The sequence below is a fragment of the Copadichromis virginalis genome, linkage group LG14 (genome assembly GCF_057382275.1).
Source record: "Copadichromis virginalis isolate Kocher_CV1m ecotype Utaka linkage group LG14, C_Virginalis_male_GT1.1, whole genome shotgun sequence".
In the NCBI taxonomy this organism is placed as follows: Eukaryota; Metazoa; Chordata; class Actinopteri; order Cichliformes; family Cichlidae; genus Copadichromis; species Copadichromis virginalis.
The window spans coordinates 29,338,907-29,363,951 of NC_140631.1; the positions used below are offsets into that span (position 1 = coordinate 29,338,907).

The following is a 25,045-nucleotide window of genomic DNA, read 5'->3' on the forward strand; positions in this document are numbered from 1 at the left end:
AAAAATAAAATAAAATAAAGAAAGAAATAATAAAGAAACTATGACAATCAAGTGGACCAGTATGGAAAAAGCTGTAATGATCCACTTAGGAAAGTAAATCGGTTGGGCATTTTTCTTTGCCATCAGACAGTAATTCTGATTCCTACAGTGCAGGACAGGACAGGCCAAAAAAAGAATAAATGACAGTATTCACTGATTAAAGTGTTCTTATCAAAGAGTTGAGCATTTGTGAAGGAAAAGTTATTTACATATTTATCTCAACAATTCAGTTAGAAATGCCACAGCTGTCTATTATTCAAACCTTGTTACAAAGATTAAGGGTAATCGTAAGGTCTTACTTGACAGAATTACTGATATTGTTACCCCTGTGCTACCTGCTGTCTCAGTGTGTTAAAATGAACATTAAGATATTCTTGTTTCTTTATAAGCAGAAAAAAATCAGTGATGTTTGATGCTAAAGAAAAAATGTTTTTCCTTTAGCATCTTTGTTGGCTGTTCCTGCTCCAGTTTGACATGTTATATTCATTTTTTTTATCTGTTTCTTAAACTGAGCTGGTTAAATTAGTTGACTCAGTGAAAGCATCCTTCTGCTCGCTTGATGTTTAACACATCTCTGTCCAAAAATCTCTTTCGGTCTATATGTGTCCATGTGCTGACTATAATTAAAACATAACTGGTCTCTGGTCAAGGTCCTACTTATTTTAAGGCTGTCATCCAACCACTTACATAAAGAAATAGCTGAAGTTTGTTTTGTGCTGGTAATGGAAGATCTTGGTCTCCTTGCCGCATTTGCTAACTCTTAAAGCAGGATCTGCTGGCTAGACATCATAAGAAGCTGAAAACTAAAGGACAAAGAGCTTTTGAAACCTCTAGACTCTGGGCTGTCCCTGTCTAAGATGAAGATCTCTGAATTTGGTGGTCTCTTTTTTAAGACTTGCATTTGGTTAACTTTTCTTTTCATGTTCTGGAATTAATTGTGAAGCATTTTGTGAGATTTATTTTGAAAGGTGCTATTAAATAACATTTTATTTACTTACTTGCCATGTTGGATCAACCACAAGACTATTAATTCTTCCTTTATATTGACTAAAAAATATAAAATTTAAATTAACAAAACAAAAACACACAAAAGAGCTGAGTCCTTGTTGATAACTAATTAACTTGCAGTGTTATCGAGGTCTACCTGCATACAAACGTAATCTCAAATGACATGTCCTTTAGGTCCTGCCACTGCTCCTTGTTTTTCCCTTATGGGTGGTATGCAAGATTAGTCAACACAGCATGTCAATAAAAGGGAATGGCAAAACAATAAAACCTGACGACTAGACTCAGAAAGTCAGAAAGCTGTCATGTGGTCATTATTACAAACCAACTTGCTCTTATTCATTTTGCTGTATTCCTATTTTTCTTCTGCTGTAGCCTCTTCTCTGTTTCCCTCCTCCTGTCAGTTACAGAGACAATTTCATCTAAATGGCATGCACAAGAGTGGAGATGTCATTCTGGGTGGACTGTTTCAAGTCCACTTTTTTTCAAGCGTTGCTGACCTGTCTTTTACCTCACAGCCACAACAGCCTACTTGCCATGGGTAAGTATGTCAGGGAAAAAAGTGAAAACGAAAGCGAAAATCTATTATTGATATGCATCTTATATCTAGTACTCTCTGCATTAATACATTTGAAAAAATGCCTTGTCTGGAATGAAACATCTTCTTTGTATTTTTTTTGTCATTAAAAATCCCTTTAATTGTGGTTTATAACAGTATTTGTGTAACATGTTTTCCAAGTATACTGTTGTATTTTTCTTTGTTAGTTTTTATGAACTAGGATTTAGGCAGGCACAAACCATGGCCTTTGCTATTGATGAGATCAACAGAAACTCCAACCTGCTGCCAAATGTCACTCTTGGATATACTCTTTATGATAACTGTGTCACACTTGGAATTGGATTCCGTGCAGCATTGTCATTAGCCAGTGGTCAAGAGGAAAACATTATATTAGATAATAGATGTACTGGAAATCTTCCAGTCATAGGGATTGTGGGTGATTCTTCCTCTACACATTCTATTGCCATTTCCAACGTCTTAGGTTTGTACAGAGTACCCATGGTAAGTGGTCTTCTTAATCTTGTAATAGATACCTTGTATTATTTTGATTTCATAGCAAATATAAAGCCACTTAATAATAGAGCTAACATGATAAAAATAATAAAGGAGTACAGACTTTGGATATTTATACATAATGTGTATTTTTCACAGGTGAGTTATTTTGCCACTTGTTCCTGCCTAACTGACCGTCAAAAGTATCCATCCTTCTTTAGAACAATACCAAGTGATGCTTTCCAGGTCAGGAGCACAATTTCACATTTGTCACTAAATTATTAATGCAACAACAGAAGTATTTTCAGGAATAAAATACCTGTTTTTTAACAGAATGTATAATGATGTAAAAAACTAAAAAATTCTACCTGTGTGCTGTGGAAGTTGATCTGCAAATACTGGTATGAAAGATTTGTTTGTCTTTGCGCTCACCCTTTAATTTGTATTTACATAGGTACGTGCTATGATTCAGATTCTAAAACACTTTGGCTGGACTTGGGCAGGTCTTCTTGTCAGTGATGATGATTACGGACTTCACGCAGCCAGATCTTTGCAATCTGATCTCAGTCTGTCGGGTGAAGGATGCCTGGCTTACTTCGAGATTTTACCCTGGGACAAAGACATGGATGAACTCAGGAGGATTGTGAATGTGATGAAAATGTCCTCAGCTCGAGTTGTCATTGTCTTTGCACATCATAGTCGCATAGTAAACCTTATGGAAGAGGTTTGGGTTTAAAACAATTTAATTATTACTAGTTGCAAGAATAAAAATCATTAGACTGTGCAAAACATGTTTTATATGTCTGTGTGAATGTGTAGTAAAAACTAGTCATGTAGAATTAATTTGCATCATGAGCATCTACTGCATCTACTGTAATATTATGTCACTAAAGTAGTTTTGAGCTACAATATCACATTACAGATTTTGTATAATACAATGCACAGGTAGTGAGGCAAAATCTAACTGGCCTACAGTGGATGGCCAGTGAAGCCTGGACAGAAGCTACTGTGCTCCAAACACCTCAGCTCATGCCATATCTGGGTGGAACACTGGGCATTGCAATTCGTCGAGGAGAAATACCAGGGCTCAGGGAATTCCTCTTACAAATACGTCCTGACCTACATCACAATAACAGCTATGGAAATAGCATGGTGAGAGCTGAACTCTTTCTTATCATATGTCCAAGATGTATATATTTTTATTATTTGTAAAAATAATTTTCAATAAATTTCAGGTGAATCAGTTTTGGGAATTCACATTTAAGTGCAGATTTGCACCAGCTCCAACAGGCTGGGTAGAAGGTAGAGGTACATTATGCACTGGAGAGGAAGATCTGGACCATGTGGACTCTGAGTTTTTGGATATTTCCAACCTCCGGCCAGAATACAATGTGTACAAAGCTGTATATGCTTTAGCATATTCCCTTGATGACATGTTACGGTGCAAGCCAGGAAGAGGACCTTTCCGTGGCCACAGCTGTGCCACATTGCAAACATTGGAACCGTGGCAGGTTTGATATCAAATTGCACTCCATTAAATGAGAAGATCTTTTGCCCTATAATTACTTTCAGAACAGAATGCACACAGTAGAGTAAATACGAAAGACAAACCATGAAAAAGTTTGAATGAGCTAAAAAGATGTTTTCATCCTTCTGAACTGGAGTAATGGTTAATATATTTAGATCTGAGAGATCATAAACCAGTAGGCATATACAGCAGTATTAGTGATGTGCGATCTTTGATTTTGAGTTAGATTGTAATAATTTTATATGTTTGTATAAATCCAATTTAATGTTATATTTGATTATTTAATACCAGGTGCCACTGTTTGCACCATGAAAAATAATTTATTTATTATAAATCCCTTTTTAACAGCTTATTTATTATTTGGAAATGGTCAATTTTACCACTCCATTTGGTGATCAAGTGTCATTTGATGAGAATGGTGATGTGGTGCCAATTTATGATGTGATGAACTGGTTGTGGCTCCCTGATGGAAACATTAAAATTCAAACTGTGGGTGAGGTTAAGAGGTCTGCTTTCAAAGGTGAAGAACTCATACTTGATGAAGACAAAATCTTCTGGAACTTTGAATCCAAAAAGGTTAGATATGGTTTTTAGACTTTTATATTTTGGCACATATATGTATTACATAATATATGTAATTCTGGCAGGTAATATTTAATTTCATCCTATAGCCACCTCGATCGGTATGTAGTGAGAGCTGTCCTCCTGGTACCCACATGGTGAGAAAGAAGGAGGAACCCAAATGCTGTTTTGACTGCATCCCTTGTTCTGAGGGAAAAACCACTAACAAGAGCAGTGAGTTTTTATCTTTTACCGCTGCATATTTAATTAGATTCATATTAAACATAGTATGTATGATACCATCTTCCCCCTTTTTGTAGATTCCTTGGAGTGCACCAATTGTCCAGAGGATTTTTGGTCAAACCCCCAGCGTGATCACTGTGTTCCCAAGAAGACAGAGTTCCTCTCCTACCATGAGCCTCTGGGTATTTGCTTGACAGCAATTTCACTGCTGGGAACATTTATATGTGTTATTGTTCTAGGAATCTTTTTCTACCATCGCAGAACACCTATAATACGTGCCAACAATTCAGAACTTAGTTTTCAGCTATTGCTGTCACTCAAGTTGTGTTTCCTTTGTTCACTGCTGTTCATTGGACGACCTAGGCTATGGACATGCCAACTCAGGCATGCAGCATTTGGGATCAGCTTTGTGCTGTGTGTCTCATGCATCCTGGTAAAAACCATGGTAGTTCTGGCTGTGTTCAAAGCCTCCAAGCCAGGAGGGGGAGCCAGTCTGAAGTGGTTTGGTGCTATGCAGCAGAGAGGAACAGTTCTGTTTCTTACATCTATTCAGGCAGCCATCTGCACTACCTGGCTTGTTTCTTCCTCTCCAACTCCACATAAAAACACCCAATACCACAATGATAAAATCATTTATGAGTGTGCAGTTGGGTCAACTGTTGGTTTTGCAGTGTTATTGGGCTATATTGGGATGCTAGCTTTCCTCAGTTTTCTAATTGCATTCCTGGTGAGGAATCTCCCTGATAGTTTTAATGAGGCCAAACTCATCACATTCAGCATGCTGATCTTCTGTACTGTGTGGGTGGCCTTTGTTCCTGTTTATATCAGCTCACCAGGAAATTATGCAGATGCAGTGGAGGTATTTGCCATCTTGGCCTCAAGTTTTGGACTCTTGGTCACATTGTTTGGACCCAAATGTTACATAATCCTGTTGAGACCAGAGTTGAACACAAAGAAAGCTATAATGGCTCGCCGCAATGGAACACAGATTTTTCATATACAGTAGAAAACGTCCAGATTTTTTTTTTATTTAAGCTTATACGCAACTAAAAAAAATACATTGTCTAAATGAACAAAGCAATAAATATGGTTTCATACTGTTATGTTATATTCCAGGGTATTTGGTCTTTCTGGAACTGATGTTCACTGAGAAACATATAGTGGGGCAAAACCGTATTTAGTCAGCCACCAATTGTGCAAGTTCTCCCACTTAAAAAGATGAGAGAGGCCTGTAATGTTCATTATAGGTATAGCTCAACTCCCTCCAGCTTTAGACAACAACAACAAGAACCCCCCCTCCCCTTCCCGCACACACTAACTCACTTCTTCCTGCATCACAACCAAACATGTATCTTAAAGAAACAACAACAGTGCACAGAGATAGCCAACCTAACCTGGGGTGGCTGTAGCTCAGGTGGCAGAGCAGGTCAGCCACTAATCAAAAGGTCAGTGGTTCGATCCCAGGCTGCCTCCTGGCTGCATGTCAAATATCCTTGGGCAAGATGCTAACCCCACGTTTGCCTACTGGTGGTGGTCAGAGGGCCTGGTGGTGCCAGTGTCCAGCAGCCTCGCCTCTGTCAGTGCACCCCAGGGCAGCTGTGGCTACAATGTAGCTTGCCATTGCCAGTGTGTGAATGACTGAATGTAGTGTAAAGCGCTTTGGGGTCCTTAGGGACTGAGTAAAGCGCTATACAAATGCAGGCCATTTACCATTTTTTTCTAACACAGTAAAATAACCTTTAACCATCATTACAGTGTGTATACTAATTTGCTAAAACATAAGCTCTGCTGAAACATAAAGTCTGCTCCAATTTCAATGTACAATGCCCAACTACAGCTACAATAAAGGAATCTTTATCTTTCATGATATAAGTTATTAAATAACTAAGGATTTAGGATTAAGATTTAAGAATTATAAACTAATTGTCAGGTCTGGGATGGCAGACCAGGTGGAGTACAGAAAGAGTGGACCCACATGCAGACAATGGAGACGGAACTGGACCGTAAAGCAAGACTTTTATTTTCGACTGCACAAAATACAAAATAAAGAGAGACTAAGATTAAACTAACAAAAACTAAAATGGGAAAACCTAAACACTAAACACTAGGTACACAGAACGTGACATGTGAGAACATGAAACCTGAAACCCGAGGCCTCTGGCTGGGATGAGGCAGGACCCAATGGTCTAGATGGCGGAGACAGAGCAGACAGGGTAGTCCATGGCAGATGGCGGTGATGTATGGCGTTATTTTTGTGCCACTATTCTGAGCGCACGAAAAAAAAATTGAGGGCACGTAAAAAAAAATTGCAGGTGCAACAGGTGCAAGTGTTGCATTTTGAGGAGAAATTTATTTTGAGCGTACAAAAGCTGAATTTGAGTGAACAAAATTCATTGCTGCGTGCAAAAAACGTATTTCAGTGTTTGCGCTTATCCATATATACACACAATAGCACCCCCTCTCGCTCAGTTTCACAACATTCTCTGCTTCGTACGCTCAACTCTCTGTACACCGTTATAAGTGTGCCACAAAACCAACCAATCACAGACTTGGTTTCAAAAATTCTGATTGGCTCTTACGGTCTCCAATCAGCTCGCTAGCTATTGCCTTCCGGACACCAGAAACACTGTCCACTCAGCCTCGCTTCTTGCAGATAGAGGGATTTTTGATTTACTCTGCAGCTAAAGAAGATGATAGGTCTGTAGCTTGAACCTATTCGCTGGAACGTTGAAGACAATATAATTACACTGCAAAGCAAGACACAAGTAGGCAAGGTTCTTCATGTTTACTCATGCATGAGGGAGACCTGGCTGGAGCCAAGCGTCGTTCCACCACTTGACCTCCGTCAGACTCTCAGCCAGGTCCCCCATAGCACTCCTTTTATTGTGGTTACATGAATATGCATAGGGTCATTAACATATAACATCTTACATAGGTATACATGTGAACAAAGAATACTGTGTATGTGTGTGTGTGTGATTTGTGTGAGGTCAAGATGTGACCCTGTGAAGAGTCTAGCGGGTCCATCTGAACAAAAGGCTCTTATACTTAAACAGATATACGTGTGTTTGCTAAACCATATATCAGCAAGAGAAGATACGGCCTCTCCTAGGAGGTGTGTGATCTATGCCAGAACACTCTAGAGAGGAGTGAACGCATTCCCCTCTTCATGCTACACAGAGTTGTTACAGACCTCCTAGGATGAGACATTCTTTCAATCTACAAATGATTATACACCTCTAAGCATATATGGTTAAATATTTCTAAGCATAAATGACAATGAACAATACAAAACCTAACAGAAGAGATGGCAGAATCAAACAATGGCTCCAACAATACTACACCACAGTATCGGGTGAGTTAAAAAATAATTTTTCTGAATTTTGTAATTTGCTGTCCTTTCTGTTTAATATGCTGCACTGTAAACCCGAACAAGTTGACTGAACTTAGAACTTTTGCGAGGCTGCCGGACACTGGCACCAGCGGGCCCTCTGACCACCACCAGTAGGCAACGGGTGAAGTGTCTTGCCCAAGGACACAACGACCGAGACTGTCGGAGCCAGGGCTCGAACCGGCAACCTTCTGATTACAAGGCGAACTCCCAACTCTTGAGCCACGATCGCCCCAATTAAATAAGTAAGGTTGGTTTGAGAGAATGTGACAAGCATGACCTCTAATCTAGCAAAACATTCAGCAGTGTAGTGGGTTACTTTGTAACGAGAACATAAGATGGGGGCTCGGTCGCCGCAGGCGATCGAGCACCAATGCACTGGCCATCCCTGCTCCCGGCTCAAGGAACCATGTCTCCAATATGGTGTCCTAAAAAGGATTGTGTTGGCATCCTGGGCATGAGACTTCCATTGTGATGAACCCGAGATAAGGGGGGGGCCGGCAGGAGAAAGGGGTAAGAAAGAGAAAGAGTGTGAGAGGGAGAGAGAGAGAGAGAGAGAGAGAGAGAGAGAGAGAGAGGGAGGGAGGGTGGAGTTTGGAGTTGAGGGTTATCCCAATATAGGGTTAAATGTGGTTAGGTTTAGAATTGAAATCAGGGTTGGGCTTCAAGGATGAAATTAAACTCAGCACAGGGTTAGGACTGGTTAGGGTCAGGATAAGTCTCATGGTCAGGATGCTCCAGTAAACATATACAGACAGGCGGAGTACTGGTAACAACGATGATGATAAGGAACATAGTAATAACAGTAATAACAAAACAGTAATAATAGACATAAATAATAGACAAGTATGTACATTATGTGGACTTTATGTCCTTTAAAAACTTTTTTCATTTAACCCCTTAGGGTGTACAGTGTCCAGTTTTGCAATCCAGAGTCTTTCAGCCTTCCTCCTCTGCTGAGTAGTCCATCTGGGATTTGCCTGTATTACTGTTGCTCTGACAGATTCCCAGCTATGTGACAGGAAGTGTTTCACTAGTTGTGTGTGTGTGTTCTTCTTCCTTAACACATTGTACCTATGCTGGGTGAATCTTGTCAGTATTGTGTTACTTGTCTCACCCACATACTGAATTCCACATTTGCTGCAAGTGATCATATATACACAGTTCTTGGAGCGTGGAGTCCCATTAGCTTGTGAGCAGAATACAGTCCCATTAGAAAAGCTGCGCAACCATTTCTGGTGCTTAAAAAATTGCCCCTGGTCTCTGAGTTTGGGCTCAGAGAGAGGTGAGATTTTTGCCTTAATGAGGAAATCCCTTAGGTTTTTATTCCTCCTAAAGGCAGCTATTACCTTGTGATCCCCCAGCAATTGGGTTTTCTGGACAAGATCCTGAAAATTGTTTCTAATCACTCTGATTAGTTTGCACGTTGATGGGGCATAGGTCAAAACGACAGGCAGGACAGGTGTCAAATCAATGGGTTTTGTCTGCAGGAATGAATTGAAGCATTTCCTGAGGAAAGAGCGACAATACCCCCTACTGGTGAGAGCTGAGAATAAAATTTTGGTCGCTGCTCTGAAGTCAGTAGGTTGTGTGCAAATTCTATGAAATCTCAACAGTTGTGACTTTATTAAACCAGCAAAGGTATGTTTTGGGTGGAAACTTGTTTTGAATAAAAGGGCATGTGTGTCTGTGGGCTTGAAGAATACTTTAATATCCAATTTGTGTGTCTGTGGAAAATTTGGGCCTTTGAAAGTGGTTGTATCCAAGAAATCAATTGTGGTTCTATTAATTGTAGATTTTAATTTGATCGAATCATTATGGCCGTTCAGAGTGCTTAGAAAGGTTTCAAAATCTTGTTCAGAGTGTGGCCATATGCCCCAGATGTCGTCAAGAAACCGATAGTAGTACAGTGGTTTCTTGACACATTTTGCCAGGGCTGCAGTTTCCCATTCTGCCATGAAAATGTTGGCATATGCCGGTGCGAATTTTTTGCCCATGGCTGTACCTTTTATCTGCAAGAAGAAGTCCCCATTGAATTCAAAGTCATTTCTCGTTAAGTTGATTTCTAATAATTGTAATAATTCTTTTTCAGGTCTTTTTTTGTCAGGGTATTTTTGGAAAATATTCCTAATGGAGTTTATTCCCTCCTTAATGTCAATATTTGTGTATAGGCTGTCAATGTCAATTGAAAAGAGAAATGATTCAGTGGGGACTTCTGTCTGCTTAACCTTTTCCACAAAGTCATACGTATCCTTAATGTAACTTTCATGCTTTATGGATAAGGGATTAAGGAAGAAGTCCAGATATTCTGCAGTGTGGTAAGTTTCACTACCGCAATCAGACACAATGGGACGCCCGGGAGGCACCTGAAATGGCACAGACCACTTTGCTGGGTCTTTGTGGATTTTGGGTAATAAATAAAAGAGCCTTCCCCTTGGCTCAGCGGAGCCCAGTAAATAGGTTTTTTGTTTCAAATTAATGAATTTTTTTAGGTGTAGATTATTAACAATTTTCTCCACAATAGGTAATGTGTCCAAATAGATGGGTTTCTTTAATTTAGAATAATAGGTCTTATCATGTAATTGTCTGTAGCCCTCTTGGAGGTATTGATCTCTGTCCAAGATCACTACAGCGCTGCCTTTATCTGCTGGTTTTAAGATTATTGATTTATTTTCTTTTAGTTCTTTTAGAGCTTTGAGCTCCTGCTCCGTTAAATTTGGTTTAACACGGCTGATGTGGAAATGGTTATTAAAATATTCATAGTCAGCTTTCATTAAAGTGGACACTTCCTGTGGAAGCTGACCTAATGGAGGAGACCACTCAGATTTAAGAGTGAAAGGCTGGGGTTCTGCATCAGACTTCTCCCCATAATGAATAGCCAATTTGATTCTCCTGTGATATTGTTGAATATCATGCTTGCATTGTAATTTAAAATTTTTGTCATAACCTATTGCAGGAATAAAATTAAGACCCCTATTCAGGAGGTTCCGCTGGGCAGTGGAAGGCTTAAAATGCTTAGACAAGTTAATAACACCAGAACTTACCCCCTCCCTTTTATCAGATGGGCTCAAGGGGACTCCACAAAAGCATTCCAGTGCTCCAACATATGCAAAGCCGTTACGTCAGTCCAGTGGATGTTGTCCCTTCCTGTCTCAAAACTGTCAGCAGGAAGAGCCGGTATGTGGTTCACCAGACCTGTAATGAAAGTGTTTAAGTGCAGGAGTGTGTCCTGCTCATTCTGGGGCAGAGCGGAGGAGTAGTTCACCACTGGGACGTAGATATCAGCTTCAGGAAATTCATTCTGGGCCGTCAGTAGTGCCTTTTTCAGTTCTGTGATTGGTGTGTTCTTGTCCCTCTGTGATCTGTTATTTAGGCCAAAAGATAAAACTATTGTTTCCACTTCTACGCTGGAAGTGGCTTTTTCCAGCAGGGCCTGTGCATGGCACCACTTTGCACCGGGGAAGCTGTCAATTTGCACGTTCTCCGCTGAAAAAGATGGGAGTGTGCTTACATTTGAGTCACCGATGATGAGTGCTGATTTCCTGATGTGGAGGCTCCAATCCTGCAGTTTCCTGTGCGTGTTTGGGTGTCTCGTGGGGAGGACGGGTTGTTCAGCAGGTGAAGCAGGTGCAAGGGGAGGAGACTGGGAGGATTCCTCCATTCTCCTCGTCTGGAGGCGGGTCTGCACGCCAGGCATCTAACTATGAAAAAATTACACTCCAAAAGACCCCGGGCTTCTGACAAAACAACCCGGGCTTAAGCCCAGTAAGCCACCCCCACGCTCCGCCCCTGGTTGATACTTTTGCTGCTTGATTGTTTATGCTATTTTTCTGTCAATAAAGGTGGCGGTGGTCAACGAAAGCTCACTGTAATCCCACCTGAAACAGAAGGATATTCTGTCAAAACACTGAAAGCTGTGTCAGGAGGTGGCAAATCCACTTTTTACATAGTACCTCTTCAGGAAACATTAGACACATCTCCTCTACCTCCCGACTCACAGCACTTTTCAAAGATGCCAAAGAAGATATGTTACCAGTGTAATGAAGTTATGCCTCTGCAGATGCTTGCAGTACACATCAATACGTGCAAAGGAAAATTCTCTCCTGATGAGACTGATGATGAGGTGAGACAATTTTGATGAAATCAAAATGAGCAATTTTGATTAAATAATATAGTATCACAATTACTGTTTTTTGATTCTGCAGGAATCGGAGTTATGCATTGTGAAAAGCAAATGCAAGGTAAACCTAGCACATTACTAAAAACCATAGTAACTACAATGAATTTTGTATCGGTAATGATCTTTTTCCCACTATGCATAACATGTACCCCTTTTTTGAAATTGTAGGTTATTTGTCCAATATGCACTAAGGATTTTCCTGAAGATGAGATCACAGTCCATGCGAGTCTGTGTGGGGATAGGTAATCTTTTTTCAGCCGTTTATGAAAAAATGTTAATCAGTAACAGTCCACGCAAACATATGTAGTTTTTTTTTTTTTTTTAACTTTGTTTCGTCAACAGCTTTCAATGCATGGTGCCTGAAGAAAATGACCAAACTACAGGGACACCAGCTCAAACTTCAGTACGCACAACAGACAGGTACTTTTTGCTCTATTATAGTTCATATACACACTATTGCGCAGAACCATTTGTTAAAATTATGTGTAAGATCTTTTACACAATAACTGGGGTTTAATTTCATATAAAACATTTTATGATCAGACTACTTTAAATTATTGTTAAAGGTTGTTTCACAGAACATGCTGCAATAATTTCTAATCACGTTTAGCGTGGTAGCCTCTTTTAATCTAAAGATGATTATTTTTCTTTGAGAACTTAGGATGTTTTCTACCCTGTTTTTGTTAAGCGTGGAAGATGTATTGCGTTGCCTTGAACAACAAGTCGACACCACAACAGAATTTAAGTTGTGTGTGGACAGAGAAGACCTTCCAGACAGAGGCATTCTCCAGTGGCAGAGAAAAAAAGCTGCATCTCCCACCAGTGTTCTTAGGGTGGTTTTCATTGGAGAGGCAGGCGAGGATACAGGAGCACTTAGGAAAGAGTTTTTGAGTGGTGAGTTGCCTATTACCTGTTTTGTCCTAGTGTCAATAAATAATGGATAACTTAAAAATGCGGATATTTTTTGTATGAAAGACATGATTTCAGGTATTGAAAGCAGATTCTTTGAAGGACCTGAGAACAAGGGCAAAAACCCCAAGTATTCTCTGACCGATCTTGATATTGAAAACTTCAGGTTGGTTCAAATTCAAATTCAAATTTTATTTGTCACACACACACAACCATACACAGTATGACATGGGGGTGAAATGCTTGTAGCTGTACAATGCCCGACCATTAAATGACAGAAGAAAAGTTTTACAATATTTACAATTTACTACAAAAATTTACAAATTAACTTAGGAATTTACAGTAAAGAATGTGCAAATAGCAGAAGAGATTATAAAGATAAGGATTATAAATTATAGGAATTATAGGATTATAGGAAATGTGTGGTGGTGCGTGTGGTGACGTGTGTGAGAGTCCAGTCTTATAGTGACGTGTTTGGGAGAGTCCAGTCCTACACCTGGTTCAGGCCCCGAATAGCCTGGGGGAAGAAGCTCCTCTTCATTCTCTCTGTTTTGGCCTTAACCCTTTAAGACCTACCATAGAACCAAGTTCGCCAGAGCTTATATTATATTTTTACATGCTGTGGAGCCATTTTTGGGAGCATTTCAAGTTGCTATACATCAATACAACCATTATAGCCCAAACTTTAATAATATGTCTGCATTAGGTGCATAGTAATTACATAAATTGCAAAAAAGTGCAATAAACTACAAAAAAATTGAAAATCGTTTTTGTTTTTTTAACATATATTTCTAGTTAGAGAAATTTAAGAGGCTTATCCCTCAAAACTGTAAATACAAAAAAGTTACACAAACTAGTTTCCCACCACAGGAAATTTATTTTGAGTGTCTTCATAGTTTTATTTTTGAAATACACCAATTTTTATATACTGCAGGAAAAACGAAAATAAATATTATAGTGCAAATTTGCAAAATAACAGCATATGCATCAAAATAAACTATTTCCAGCAGTGCAATATGAGTCTTAAGCATCCCAGAAACGACACAGAAAGTCATAAAGTCAAACATAACTTTTTAAAACACATAACAAGTAAAACACAAGCTCATAAGGCCCCGATCGTAAAAAACTACATTTCCGCAAAATGACGTCACTTCCGGTTTCGGGCAGGTCATGCGGTCATGTGATAGTTCGCGCTGATGGACGTAGGAAGTGTTACAAACAGCTGATGGATCGGCGAAGCGTGTTTCTGGAATATCATGTTTTTGTTGCTGCAAGTGATTTTTATGCAGTTTTTGCAAAGCTATATGTGGAAGGAAACTGTGACCTAGGACAAGCTGATGGCATAAGATGTAAGTACAACTCCTCCAGTTTCATATGCAAAAAAAATTATTGCGCTAGCTTACTTGGTTGCAGAGCTACCGGGATTTAAAAATAGTTACGCAAAACAGAGCGTGCCCGCTCCGATCGGCTGTAAAGGGTTAAGGGAGCGGAAGCGCTTCCCAGACCTCAACAGTGAGAAGAGTCCATTGTTGGGATGGGAGAGGTCCATCATAATCTTCCTAGCTTTGGACTTGCACCGCTTGGTGTAGATGGACAGCAGGTCAGGGAGCTCTGATGCACCACCCTTTGCAGATCTCGTCTGTCCTGCTTGGTGCTGTTCCCAAACCAGGTGCAGATGTTTGACGTCAGGACGCTCTCGATGGTGCAGGAGTAGAAGTTCTTGAGCACCTTCAGTGGCAGATGGAAGTCTCTAAGTCTTCTGAGGAAGAAGAGACGCTGACGGGCTTTCTTAACCAGGGTGTTGATGTGACAGGACCATGACAGGTCCTGAGTGATGTGGACACCCAGGTATCGGAAACTGTCCACTCTCTCCACTGGCGTGCCACTGATGATGAGGGGTTTGTAATTCCTCGCCTGCTTTGTAGTGAAGTCCACGATCAGCTCCTTAGTCTTGCTGATGTTTAGGAGGAGGTTATTCTCCTGGCACCAGGTCTCCAGGTTCCTAATCTCCTCCAGGTAGGCCGTCTCGATGTTGTCGGAGATCAGGCCCACAACAGCAGTGTCGTCAGCAAACTTGACAATGGAGGTGGTGTCGGATGTAGCTACACAGTCATAAGTGTACAGTGAGTACAGCAGGGGGCTTAAAACACAGCCCTGAGGCACTCCAGTGCTGAGTGAGATGGAGGGGGAGACTTGTTTTCCTACCCTCACTGATTGGGGTCTGTCTGTGAGGAAGTTGAGGATCCACTGACACAGTGATGAGCTGAGTCCTAGATCCGTCAACTTGGTGAAAAGCTTAGAGGGAATTATTGTGTTGAATGCTGAACTGTAGTCCACGAACAGCATCCTAACATAATTCCCTCTGCCAGTGTCCAGGTGACTCAGGGATGTGTGGAGCAGGTGAGATATGGCATCGTCTGTGGAACGATTAGTCCGGTAAGCAAACTGAAGTGAGTCGATGGTGGGAGGAAGTGAAGAAGTGATGTGATCTCTCATCAGTCTTTCAAAACACTTCATCACAATTGAAGTCAGTGCTACTGGACGGTAGTCATTGTGGCAAGCGGGCTGTTGTTTCTTTGGAACAGGGACAATAATGGACCGTTTGAAGCACGTGGGAACCACAGCTTGGGCCAGGGAGAGGTTGAAGATCTCCGTGAACACCGGTGCTAGTTGATCAGCGCAGGTTCTAAGGACCCGGCCAGGGATTGTATCTGGTCCTGCTGCCTTCCTGGTGTTCACCCTCCTGAAGGTGTTCCTCACGGCATGCTCTGTGATGACGAATGCATTTTCTTCACTGGTGCACTCCGAGCGCGCGCAGCCGTTTGTTGTTTTAATTGCTGCGGCGTCGAAGCGAGCAAACGTGTTCAGCTCATCAGCCAGTGAAGCATCGGCATTCATCATTGAAGAAGCTGGTCGTTTATAGTCCGTTATAGTCCGCAGTCCATACGAGCTTTGTGTATTACATTTAATACGCATCCGATATTTTTGTAAATGTTACCTGAAAATGAATTATAATCATTTGTCTACACAGAACTGTTGGTGAAATAATTGTAGTCAGCCTCGCCCAAGGAGGCCCATCTCCTGCCTTTTTCAAAGAATGGTGCTACAATTTCCTCTGCTCAGGAGAGGTTGATTTCAGCTGTCTGTCTAAGGAGGATGTTGCAGATGTGGAATCTTCCCTGCTCATCCGCAAAGTGAGCACCTGGTTTAGCTCTGGCACATGATATATTATGAGTATGGTGTTTTTAAACACTTTTAACCTTCTGTATTTCCTCTTTCACATTATACATTTCCAGGTTGAAGATGCAGCAGACATACAGTCTCTGATGATGTGGGCTGATGAAATTGTCAACTGTGGATACACAAACCAGATAAAGATGGATAGTAAGGAAAGCATGATCCGGTAAGAGAGAAAAAATCAGAGAGATCATTAACCCACCCCCCCATCCCCAACTAGTTTTTCATTTTGTTTTTTTTGTTTGTTTTTTTTAAGTGCCATTGTCTTACACTCTACAACAAGACTGATTCCAAAGCTACAGCAGCTCCAAAAGGGCATGGAACTGTATGGTCTTGTGAACCTGATGGCTGTAAATCCTGAAGCTTGCCACAGTTTGTTTGTTCCTGGGAAAATCCTCAAAGTAAGTATTAACATAGCAGCTTCAGTCTGATCCAAAGACAGTCCACTTATCTGTATTGTAGTTATCCTGTATTTATTTATTAGTTTTGAATGAACAATATATCTAAAATATAACCTACTTTATTTCCTTATTTACAGCCAGATGCTGATTTCATTATGATGAGCTGTATATACCTATTGTCATGGTCCGCGGCCCGGCGTCCGAGGAGCTGATGGGATGCCCACGCCCACGGGCGTGGCTGTTAACTCCACACCTGCACCCCATCCCAGGCGATCATCAGGTGGACTATTTGATCCAGCCCAGCCTGCTGCTCCACGCCAGTCCGTAGTCGTCTCACAGCGGTAACGTACACCTGCGGGAAAGCGATTGTGAAAACTCATCTGTCTGAACTAGCGCTAATTCTGTCCTGTGCACTCAGATAACAACTCGGCGTGTTTTTTTGAGCCACCTGCCTGTCCTCCTGCCCGTCTGGAATTTGGATCGCCTTCAGTACTCGCCACCTCGACTTTCCTGGAGCTCCCCCGCGGACCCTCCCTCCGGCTCCCACGGCCCCGCTGTCACCGTAAGACTCATACTCTTCCCCCACGTATGCTGCTATTTCCCCGCGCCCCAATAATGCTTTTCCTTTTTCTGTTGCAGCCTTCTCACAGTCCCGTTTTCGGCGTTCCTGCGCGACTCATCTCCCGGTCCCTTGGTTTCTCTAGTTTCACGCGTTTTCCTTCTACCCTCCCGGGACACCTTCAGTTAAAATAAAGTTTATTTTCTCGTACTCCTGTGTGTGTTGGCTCTGCTTCTAGGTCCAGCTTGTGCGCTGAACTTCGGTTCATGACACCTATAGTATTGTGTATATATACATATACACAATACTATAGGATACTACTATCCTCCTCGAGTGAGTGAAGAATATCATGGTACTTGCTAGTGACTGCAATCCAGACATCACGCCAAAGTCGTTCTACTCTGTAAATACATTTGAATTTGGATTTCAGGTATTTCATGCTTCAAATCAATGCAGTTTTTGCCCTGTTGTTAGTTGCTGCATCCAAGTACAGGACCTGCAGTAAAAACAAATGGAAAATTAAAGATCTGGTTTCAGATGATGTATAGTTTTTCAGTTAATAATGCAGTTTCATAATAAGTGTTCAAGGAATATGGTACGGTTCTATGTTCATAACCATAATTCAAAGCTTGAGTAGTCTATACATCAATATTGGTAGTACTTATCACCTTTTTTTGTAAAGAACTGATTATAAATTTAAAAAATAAATTGCTAATCGTCCACTATGTTGGCTTGCTGAATAATTGATGTTCATAAAAAATAACCTAATAAAGCTCTCATTTCAAAACTACCAAATATTCAATTCAATTCAATTTTATTTATATAGCGCCAAATCACAACAAAAGTCGCCTCAAGGCGCTTCATAGATACAGAGAAAAACCCAACAATCATATGACCCCTATGAGCAAGCACTTTGGCGACAGTGGGAAGGAAAAACTCCCTTTTAACAGGAAGAAACCTCCGGCAGAACCAGGCTCAGGGAGGGGCGGCCATCTGCTGCGACCGGTTGGGGTGAGAGAAGGAAGACAGGATATTCTACATAACAGTTAAAATTTTACCTTCCTTGAGTAGCCATCCACTCCACCAAAGATCACAACATTGTACCTGTTTCAGAGGGAAAACAATCTCACTAAGGCTTGATTTGCAGAACATGTAAGACATTGAAAATACATTTTTCAGTATGCACACTTGCCACTGACTTAAACTGGACACTTGTCAGGTGTGCTGAAAATAATACCAACATTTTTATATGTTTATAAGTTCAATGAGACTAAATACTTTAGTTCTCTTGTCATGATTTTTTTTTTTAAGTTTTCTGGAGCACTTAACATATTATGTGTTGATAGGCTTGTTATCATGGAAAATATCGATATACAAAGTGTAAATAATTGCTCAAGAAAATTTACAATTAACAATATTACTGGTTTTGTTACACATCCTGTAATCCTTTTACTTAATATTACTCTATCAAGTGCTTTTTAAAATATTATAAATACACTGAAAGACCTATCAGATAAGGTTGATTAAAGCAGATTTAAAGTATAACATGCATCTTTCTGCCCAACTTGTGTTAGAGCTATATAAGTGGGTATTTTACCTTATTAGCTTGTGATTTGTGTCTATGTGGACCAGGGAGAGAGGGCCTCGCACCGAGTAGCTTCTTCGCACAACACAGCCTAGTTCTGTGATCCGTTTGAAGATCCCTACAGCATCAACTCGATGCATGGAGGCCATCATTCTCCACCACTGAACACGGAGACCCATAGAAACCAAATGTCCTTGAACCATTTGGCATCTGATTTTTGATAGCCGATATGATGTTGTCCAGGTCTTGGTCATTCATTGTGCTGTATGTTCCTCTCACAGACAAGTCAAATTCTTGCATCCTCCTGTAGATTGTTCTTCTTGAAACACCAAGACATTTAGCAATGCAGCTGACTGGCAGCTGAATGTCCAACAAATTCTTGAGTTTTTCTCTCTCTAGTACAATTTTGGGGTGGCCAGGTCCCAGATCAACTTCTGTTTCCAGTTCAATAATGGCCACAGAGCTGATTAATTTAACACTGAACCAGATGATGAACGTTTTGTAGAGCCTCTGTAATCTCCAGTGTTGGGAAGGTTACTTTTAGGGTTGCCAACTCCCTGAAAAATAAATAAGGGACACCTCGTGGCAACCCAGTTCACCCTTCCCAGTGTGGTAGCTCTTTTTTTTTTTGTGTGTGAAATTATTTTTTAACCATTTGACTTGAATTTGATTTGAGCAGATGCATATTCTTTGTGATATGACCATATGGGAAACAAATGATCATTTAGCCATTTATTTTTTAGCTCAAAATGACAGCATTAACACAGTAAAACAGGTCTCTTTCTTAAACAGAAGCCTGTCATGCTTAACTTTTGAGAATATAAGTAAATCTTTCTTTAAAAGAACTCTGTCCTGCTTAACTTAAAATTATATAAATTAATAGAAAGCAATAGAACGAAAAATATTCTTGTAACTGTGCACATATAGTGCATTTAGTACAATTGGCTTCAGTTGAGGTATTATTTCAGCTTTTCTAATGCTAATCAGCTGCTCCTGTTTGTAAACCCACTTGTTCCCATGATTACACATAACTCATCATCATCATTCATCTATGTATTACTTTTATGTATTAGTCATCTATTTGTTGTAATCATCTATCCTTGCAGTTGTTTATTACACAAAATAAATGATATTATCACACTTCTGGCCACATAGCGCTGATATTCACTGCACATGCCCATATTAACCTTAACCAGAGGGTTTAAAAAAAACACAAACCAGTGTTTACATACCATATCTGCTTCTGCCGTGGCCTGGTGGACAAGAAATTGGTTAAGGGTTCCCCGAGCTTTCACGCCCCTCATGTTCTTCATGTGCCCATCCTTAGGAGCATGCCTATGGAAAAAGTGCGCCGGCACACAGTGCAGTGCGCTTTATAGGTGTTATCGTGCATTTTCCCAGCCAGGTGTTTTCCTTTTCCCATTCCTCCCTGTACTTTTGCAGCCCTTTTTTTCTTTCTCTGAGGGGAACAAACATTGCTGCTCTAATGCTGGGCTTACACTGTGCGACTTTTGGCCCATTTTGAGACGATTTTTGAGTCGTGCGACCGATTTGGTGATCGGCCCGATTTTGGCCTTCATCGTGCATCGTGTAGTATACGTGGGGTAACGAGAAGCGATTAATACCTCACGACCAGCTCCCGATCATCAATCGCTCGTGAGGGTGTCACCACAGCCGCTCACGCTGCTCACGTGCAAACACGTAAACGTCGGTGAAAAAGACGGAGCAGCACGGCTGTGCGGCGTCTGATCTGGACACAAGCGATGGAGGCACAACTTGTAGAACTTTGGAAAGCTCATCCGAGTCTTTTCGATGTGGCATCACAAAATTATCACGACCACAACAACCGTGAAAATGCTCAATCACAGCTGCCTGATTAATGTTTTTCATTAGCAATTTAGCAAAGTTGATGGTGGTGGTGTGTCTGTGTGAGTGAAAGACAGAGAGGGAGAGCGATTTCTGTTATAACCTTCATTTTATGGAGGCACAGTGTGAGCACTCAGGTCGCATCAGAGCATCGGGCGGTATAGTGTGAGACCTGCATCGTGACCTACCAACTTCTAACCCCTGCGAGTCAATCGTGCAGTTTGAGCAGGAGCTGAATAACGTGACTGAAAAAATCGCACAGTGTCTGCCCAGCTTTAGGTGTACTGTCGTCCGAGACTTGCACCGCAGTGTCGGCGTTTGTTTCCCTGTTGGCCATGCTTCTTGTTGTGGTCATCTGTTGTCTTCCAGTATTTTCTCCGTAAGCGACCTTTCCTCGACCAATGAGATGAGCGGTAATCTGAATTGTCATACTCGAATTGTCACAAGTGTGCTGTCAGCTCATTGGTCACAAAGCAGGAGAGGGGCTGGGAATTATGTTTTCAAACAAAGCGTTAATTCCATAAACATTTATAGACTACTTTTGATTCTCACTGTATTACGGGACAAAGTGCGTCCCTTATTAGCTCAATACGGGACGTGTACTTTTGTTTCTAAATACGGGACGATTCCGTTTTTTAAGGGACGGTTGGCAACCCTAGTTACTTTTAAAATGTATTCCATTACAGAATACAGAATACATGCCCCAAAATGTATTCTGTAACGTATTCCGTTACGTTACTCAATGACAGTAACGTATTCTGAATACTTTGGATTACTTAATATATTATCATACTTTTTACAACAACGTGAATGTACTATTGCTGTGTGATTTATTACTATTACTGAACGTCCGCGACTCCGAACTGTAGTAAAGGGACCTCTGACTAATACGGCGGGGTCCCTGTCGGCTCGTAGCTGAAAAATAGCTTTACTTTGTTGTGTGGGTCAATTTTTCTTGCGAGAGACAGAGAGAGGCGTTGAAAGACTGCTCCAACGGAACTTATTGTTTTCGGAGGAAAACACGAACACGGTGCACAGTCGAGTCTTAATAGCTTACTTACAACTGGACTCGTCAGGCTCTCTGTTTGGCTGCAGTGGTTATTATAATATTTACATGCTTCCAGCTCCCGTTTTTCCTCGATGACAACTCGTACCTTTCCACTCCCCTTTTTCTCCCTCCTCACGCTTACAGACCCATAACGTGTATGGCAGTCCATTCTCCCTGCAACACGGACTACACTGCCCATGATGCTACATTCTTTAGAGCTATGCTTGTAGCATTCTGCCTGTTAGCTTAGCACAACAACAACAACAACGAAAAGGCGCTCTCTCACCCAGGAAACACACAGTCGCAGAGAGAGAGAGAGCGTCGCCCTGTAACCATGGCAACCGTAACGCTGCCGCCTGGAACAACAGAACGTAGCTGTCAAACAAAACCCAAACAGGCCTGACCCGCGACAAAATGAAACAGGAAAGTACCGCAGTGTAATCCATTTATTTCAACAAAGTAACTGTATTCTGAATACCACCTTTTTAAACGGTAACTGTAACAGAATACAGTTACTCATATTTTGTATTTTAAATACGTAACGGCGGTACATGTATTCCGTTACTCCCCAACACTGGTAATCTCTGACAGACCGCCTATTTGCTGAGAGAAAGATTCAAACAGAAGCTCATGACGAGTCAAGAACTCCAAATAATCCAGATTTAGTGGTTGTTGGTTTAAAGCAGCTTCCAGTTTAGAGAGGAGTCTATGCATCATTTGCTGTCTCAGTATGTCCTGTTAACTCATTCACTGCCATTGACGTCTATAGACGTCAATTGAAAAACTTACGTTGACTGCCATTGACGTCTATAGACGTCAATTACGTTTCCAATGGGAGGGGCTAGAATACAACCTCGGGCAGCTTGTCAGTGAACATCAGACTGCTTGAAATGTATTTTTCACAAAAAGCTCGTTTTCTCCCTTTTTGTGGTCAAAACAGGCATTTTTGGTGGAACCCACCTCTCTTCTACAGCTGATTACTAAAGAATGGAAAATGGTAGAAACAAGCTTTTTTTTTTGGATGGAAGAAGAGAGTCTGTTCTTCATTTTGGTAGGTTCAGCGTTTATATGATCATAACACACAGTTTTCTGTGGCTCTTCAAAAATGAGTAAAAATGCTCAAAAACCCTGGCAGTGAATTAGTTAAAAGCAGCAAAGAACATGGACAAGTAATTAGAAAAATACAATGAAATGATGTATCTCAGACAAAAATAAACAACCCATAAAACAAACTACATGAGGTACATCAATTTTCAAGTTTGCATAGTTTTCAAATTAGCTAACGTCAGTTATCAAGCGAATAATAATGTACAAAATGATTTTATATTACTTACATGTGGCCGGGACATGCTGTTTTCGTGCTGCTGTTCAGTATTCGACGACATAAAAGAGAGCTACTCAAATATAATTTGGAAAAATGAGTCAGATGGCATGGTTGTATGATGCAACTACATTATACTACACCAACAATAGTCTTAAAAAATAATATATTTTAAAATAAAATAATTAAAAATATTATCCGCAAATTGGGGTTTAATAGAGTTTAGCTGGATTTAGCTACATTTCGGACAGTGTTTCCGGAATGCAGTAGCTAGCGAGCTGATTGGAGACCGTAAGAGCCAATCAGAATTTTTGAAACCAAGTCTGTGATTGGTTGGTTTTGTGGCACACTTATAACAGTGTACAGAGAGTTGAGCATACAAAGCAGAGAATGTTGTGAGCGCAAGCAACACATTGCGAGCAAGCGCAAATGAAAAAACTGAGCGAGAGGGGGTGCTATTGTGTGTGTATATGGATAAGCGCAAACACTGAAATACGTTTTTTGTGCGCAGCAATGAATTTTGTTCACTCAAATTCAGCTTTTGTACGCTCAAAATAAATTTCTCCTCAAAATGCAACACTTGCACCTGCAATTTTTTTTTACGTGCGCTCAATTTTTTTTTACGTGCGCTCAGAATAGTGGCACAAAAATAACGCCATAGTGGTGGCAGCATGAAGTCCGCAGGAGGCTGGCAGAGTTTGCAAAACTACAGACATTCTATACTTAAGTAGAAGAATAGAATAGAATAGAATTGAGTAGCTCTTTATTGTCATTGTTACAGTTTAGCATCTCTCCATGTGTGTGAAGTACACAATAGCATAAGTATTTAGACTATAACACAGACAAATTTACATTTACACAAGAAATGTATGTACAACTTATACATACACCTGCATACATACGGATACACCCATGCATACACACACGCACATACACACATACACACACATACACATTGAGTGTGTGTGAGTGTGTGTGTGTGTGAGGGGGGGAGGGGGGTTAAATAGTGTTACAGTAAATACAGTTTAAAGAGGTAGGAATGTTGGTTTCATTAAAGTATACACAGATATACAGTTTATAAATAAGGTGTAATGCCCATGGCACACCTCCAATCAGGGTGGAGGTAGGGCATGTTTGACAGACTTCTATTGAGTCTGTTTGTCTTCATCTCGATAGACCTGTAGCGTTTACCGGGGGGGGGGGGGGGGGGTACGGGTCACGGGTCTGCCAGTATAAATGTCTCTGAGGGGGATTAGTCAGGGTTCGTACGGGTGCTTGAAATCCTTAAAAATGCTTGAATTTTAATGTTGTCTTTTCAAGGTTTGAAGTGCTTGAATTTCAGATGTGGTGCTTAAAACTGCTTGAAAGTGTAACTGTATTTCATTCAACACAAATAACTATCTGATTGAATAGTTTTCTTATCAGATAGAGAAATAAAATGAGTCCCAAAATGTACAAGCAAAATTTCCCCGCCTGGGGTGCCTTGCGCCTCTGTCTGTTTCAACATGTGACCCCACCCCTCCCTTGGACAGTCGGTGATGAGTGCACTAACATACCTGTAGGTTGCCGTTTTAATGAGTGTTTGATGGAAAACGACAATGGCGGAGTTTGCGCTCTCTAGTCATATGCTAGGTGAGTCCTAATAAATAATTTTCCAGTACGTGTACGTTACACATGCTATTTTTTCAAAATTATGATTATTATTTTGCTAGCTATTAAACTCGCTGGAGAAATGATTGAAATCCACTGAGTGTGATGCAGTATGGCAGCGCTATTATGGAATATGCTGTGAACTTAGCTAACATTCCTTAGCAGTAATATGAGTTAATTTACTCAAGTGAAAGCTTTAAACATTAGCCCGATACATAACTAGCCAACTTAAGGCTTTCTGATTAACCCTCTGGGGTCGATGGACCCAGAGTCTCCATTTCAACTTGGGTGGAACGTGCGGACTTCAAACTATATACCAGGTTTTAAATTGTGTTGATAGGCCACGTAAAACTGATGTTTTTTTTTTAATAAAACAGTGGCATTTACTCTGGGAAGAAACGGTAAAAACTGCGTTTTCTAGGGAGAGCGCTAGCAAACACGCTTTGCTTGTGAGTGAAAAACGAAAAAGAA

General features: G+C 40.8%; 2 protein-coding genes, 1 long non-coding RNA gene and 1 pseudogene across 3 annotated transcripts; 3 read left to right on the forward strand and 1 right to left on the reverse strand.

Moving 5' to 3' along the window:
- Positions 1-1,475: 1,475 nt before the first annotated feature.
- Positions 1,476-5,433, forward strand: LOC146694233 (extracellular calcium-sensing receptor-like). The gene is made up of 9 exons (XM_085478725.1): positions 1,476-1,585; positions 1,810-2,104; positions 2,255-2,341; positions 2,550-2,819; positions 3,041-3,247; positions 3,331-3,606; positions 3,972-4,199; positions 4,295-4,418; positions 4,505-5,433. Exons 1-9 carry the CDS (start codon positions 1,476-1,478, stop codon positions 5,431-5,433), a joined length of 2,526 nt encoding a protein of 841 aa, XP_085334851.1.
- A 4,756-nt stretch (positions 5,434-10,189) lies between these two features.
- On the forward strand, positions 10,190-16,757 carry LOC146694234 (G2/M phase-specific E3 ubiquitin-protein ligase-like). Its single transcript, XM_085478726.1, has 11 exons — positions 10,190-10,242; positions 11,656-11,941; positions 12,024-12,059; positions 12,167-12,240; positions 12,341-12,418; positions 12,687-12,892; positions 12,974-13,073; positions 15,939-16,101; positions 16,204-16,310; positions 16,401-16,545; positions 16,683-16,757. The coding sequence occupies exons 1-11, from the start codon at positions 10,190-10,192 to the stop codon at positions 16,755-16,757; spliced, it is 1,323 nt and encodes a 440-aa protein (XP_085334852.1).
- An 84-nt stretch (positions 16,758-16,841) lies between these two features.
- On the forward strand, positions 16,842-17,269 carry LOC146694235 (uncharacterized). Its single transcript, XR_014914869.1, has 3 exons — positions 16,842-16,886; positions 16,964-17,107; positions 17,185-17,269. It is a non-coding gene; the product is annotated as an uncharacterized LOC146694235 (long non-coding RNA).
- A 142-nt stretch (positions 17,270-17,411) lies between these two features.
- LOC146694236 (uncharacterized) lies at positions 17,412-24,056 on the reverse strand (annotated as a pseudogene).
- Between the last annotated feature and the right edge of the window lie 989 nt (positions 24,057-25,045).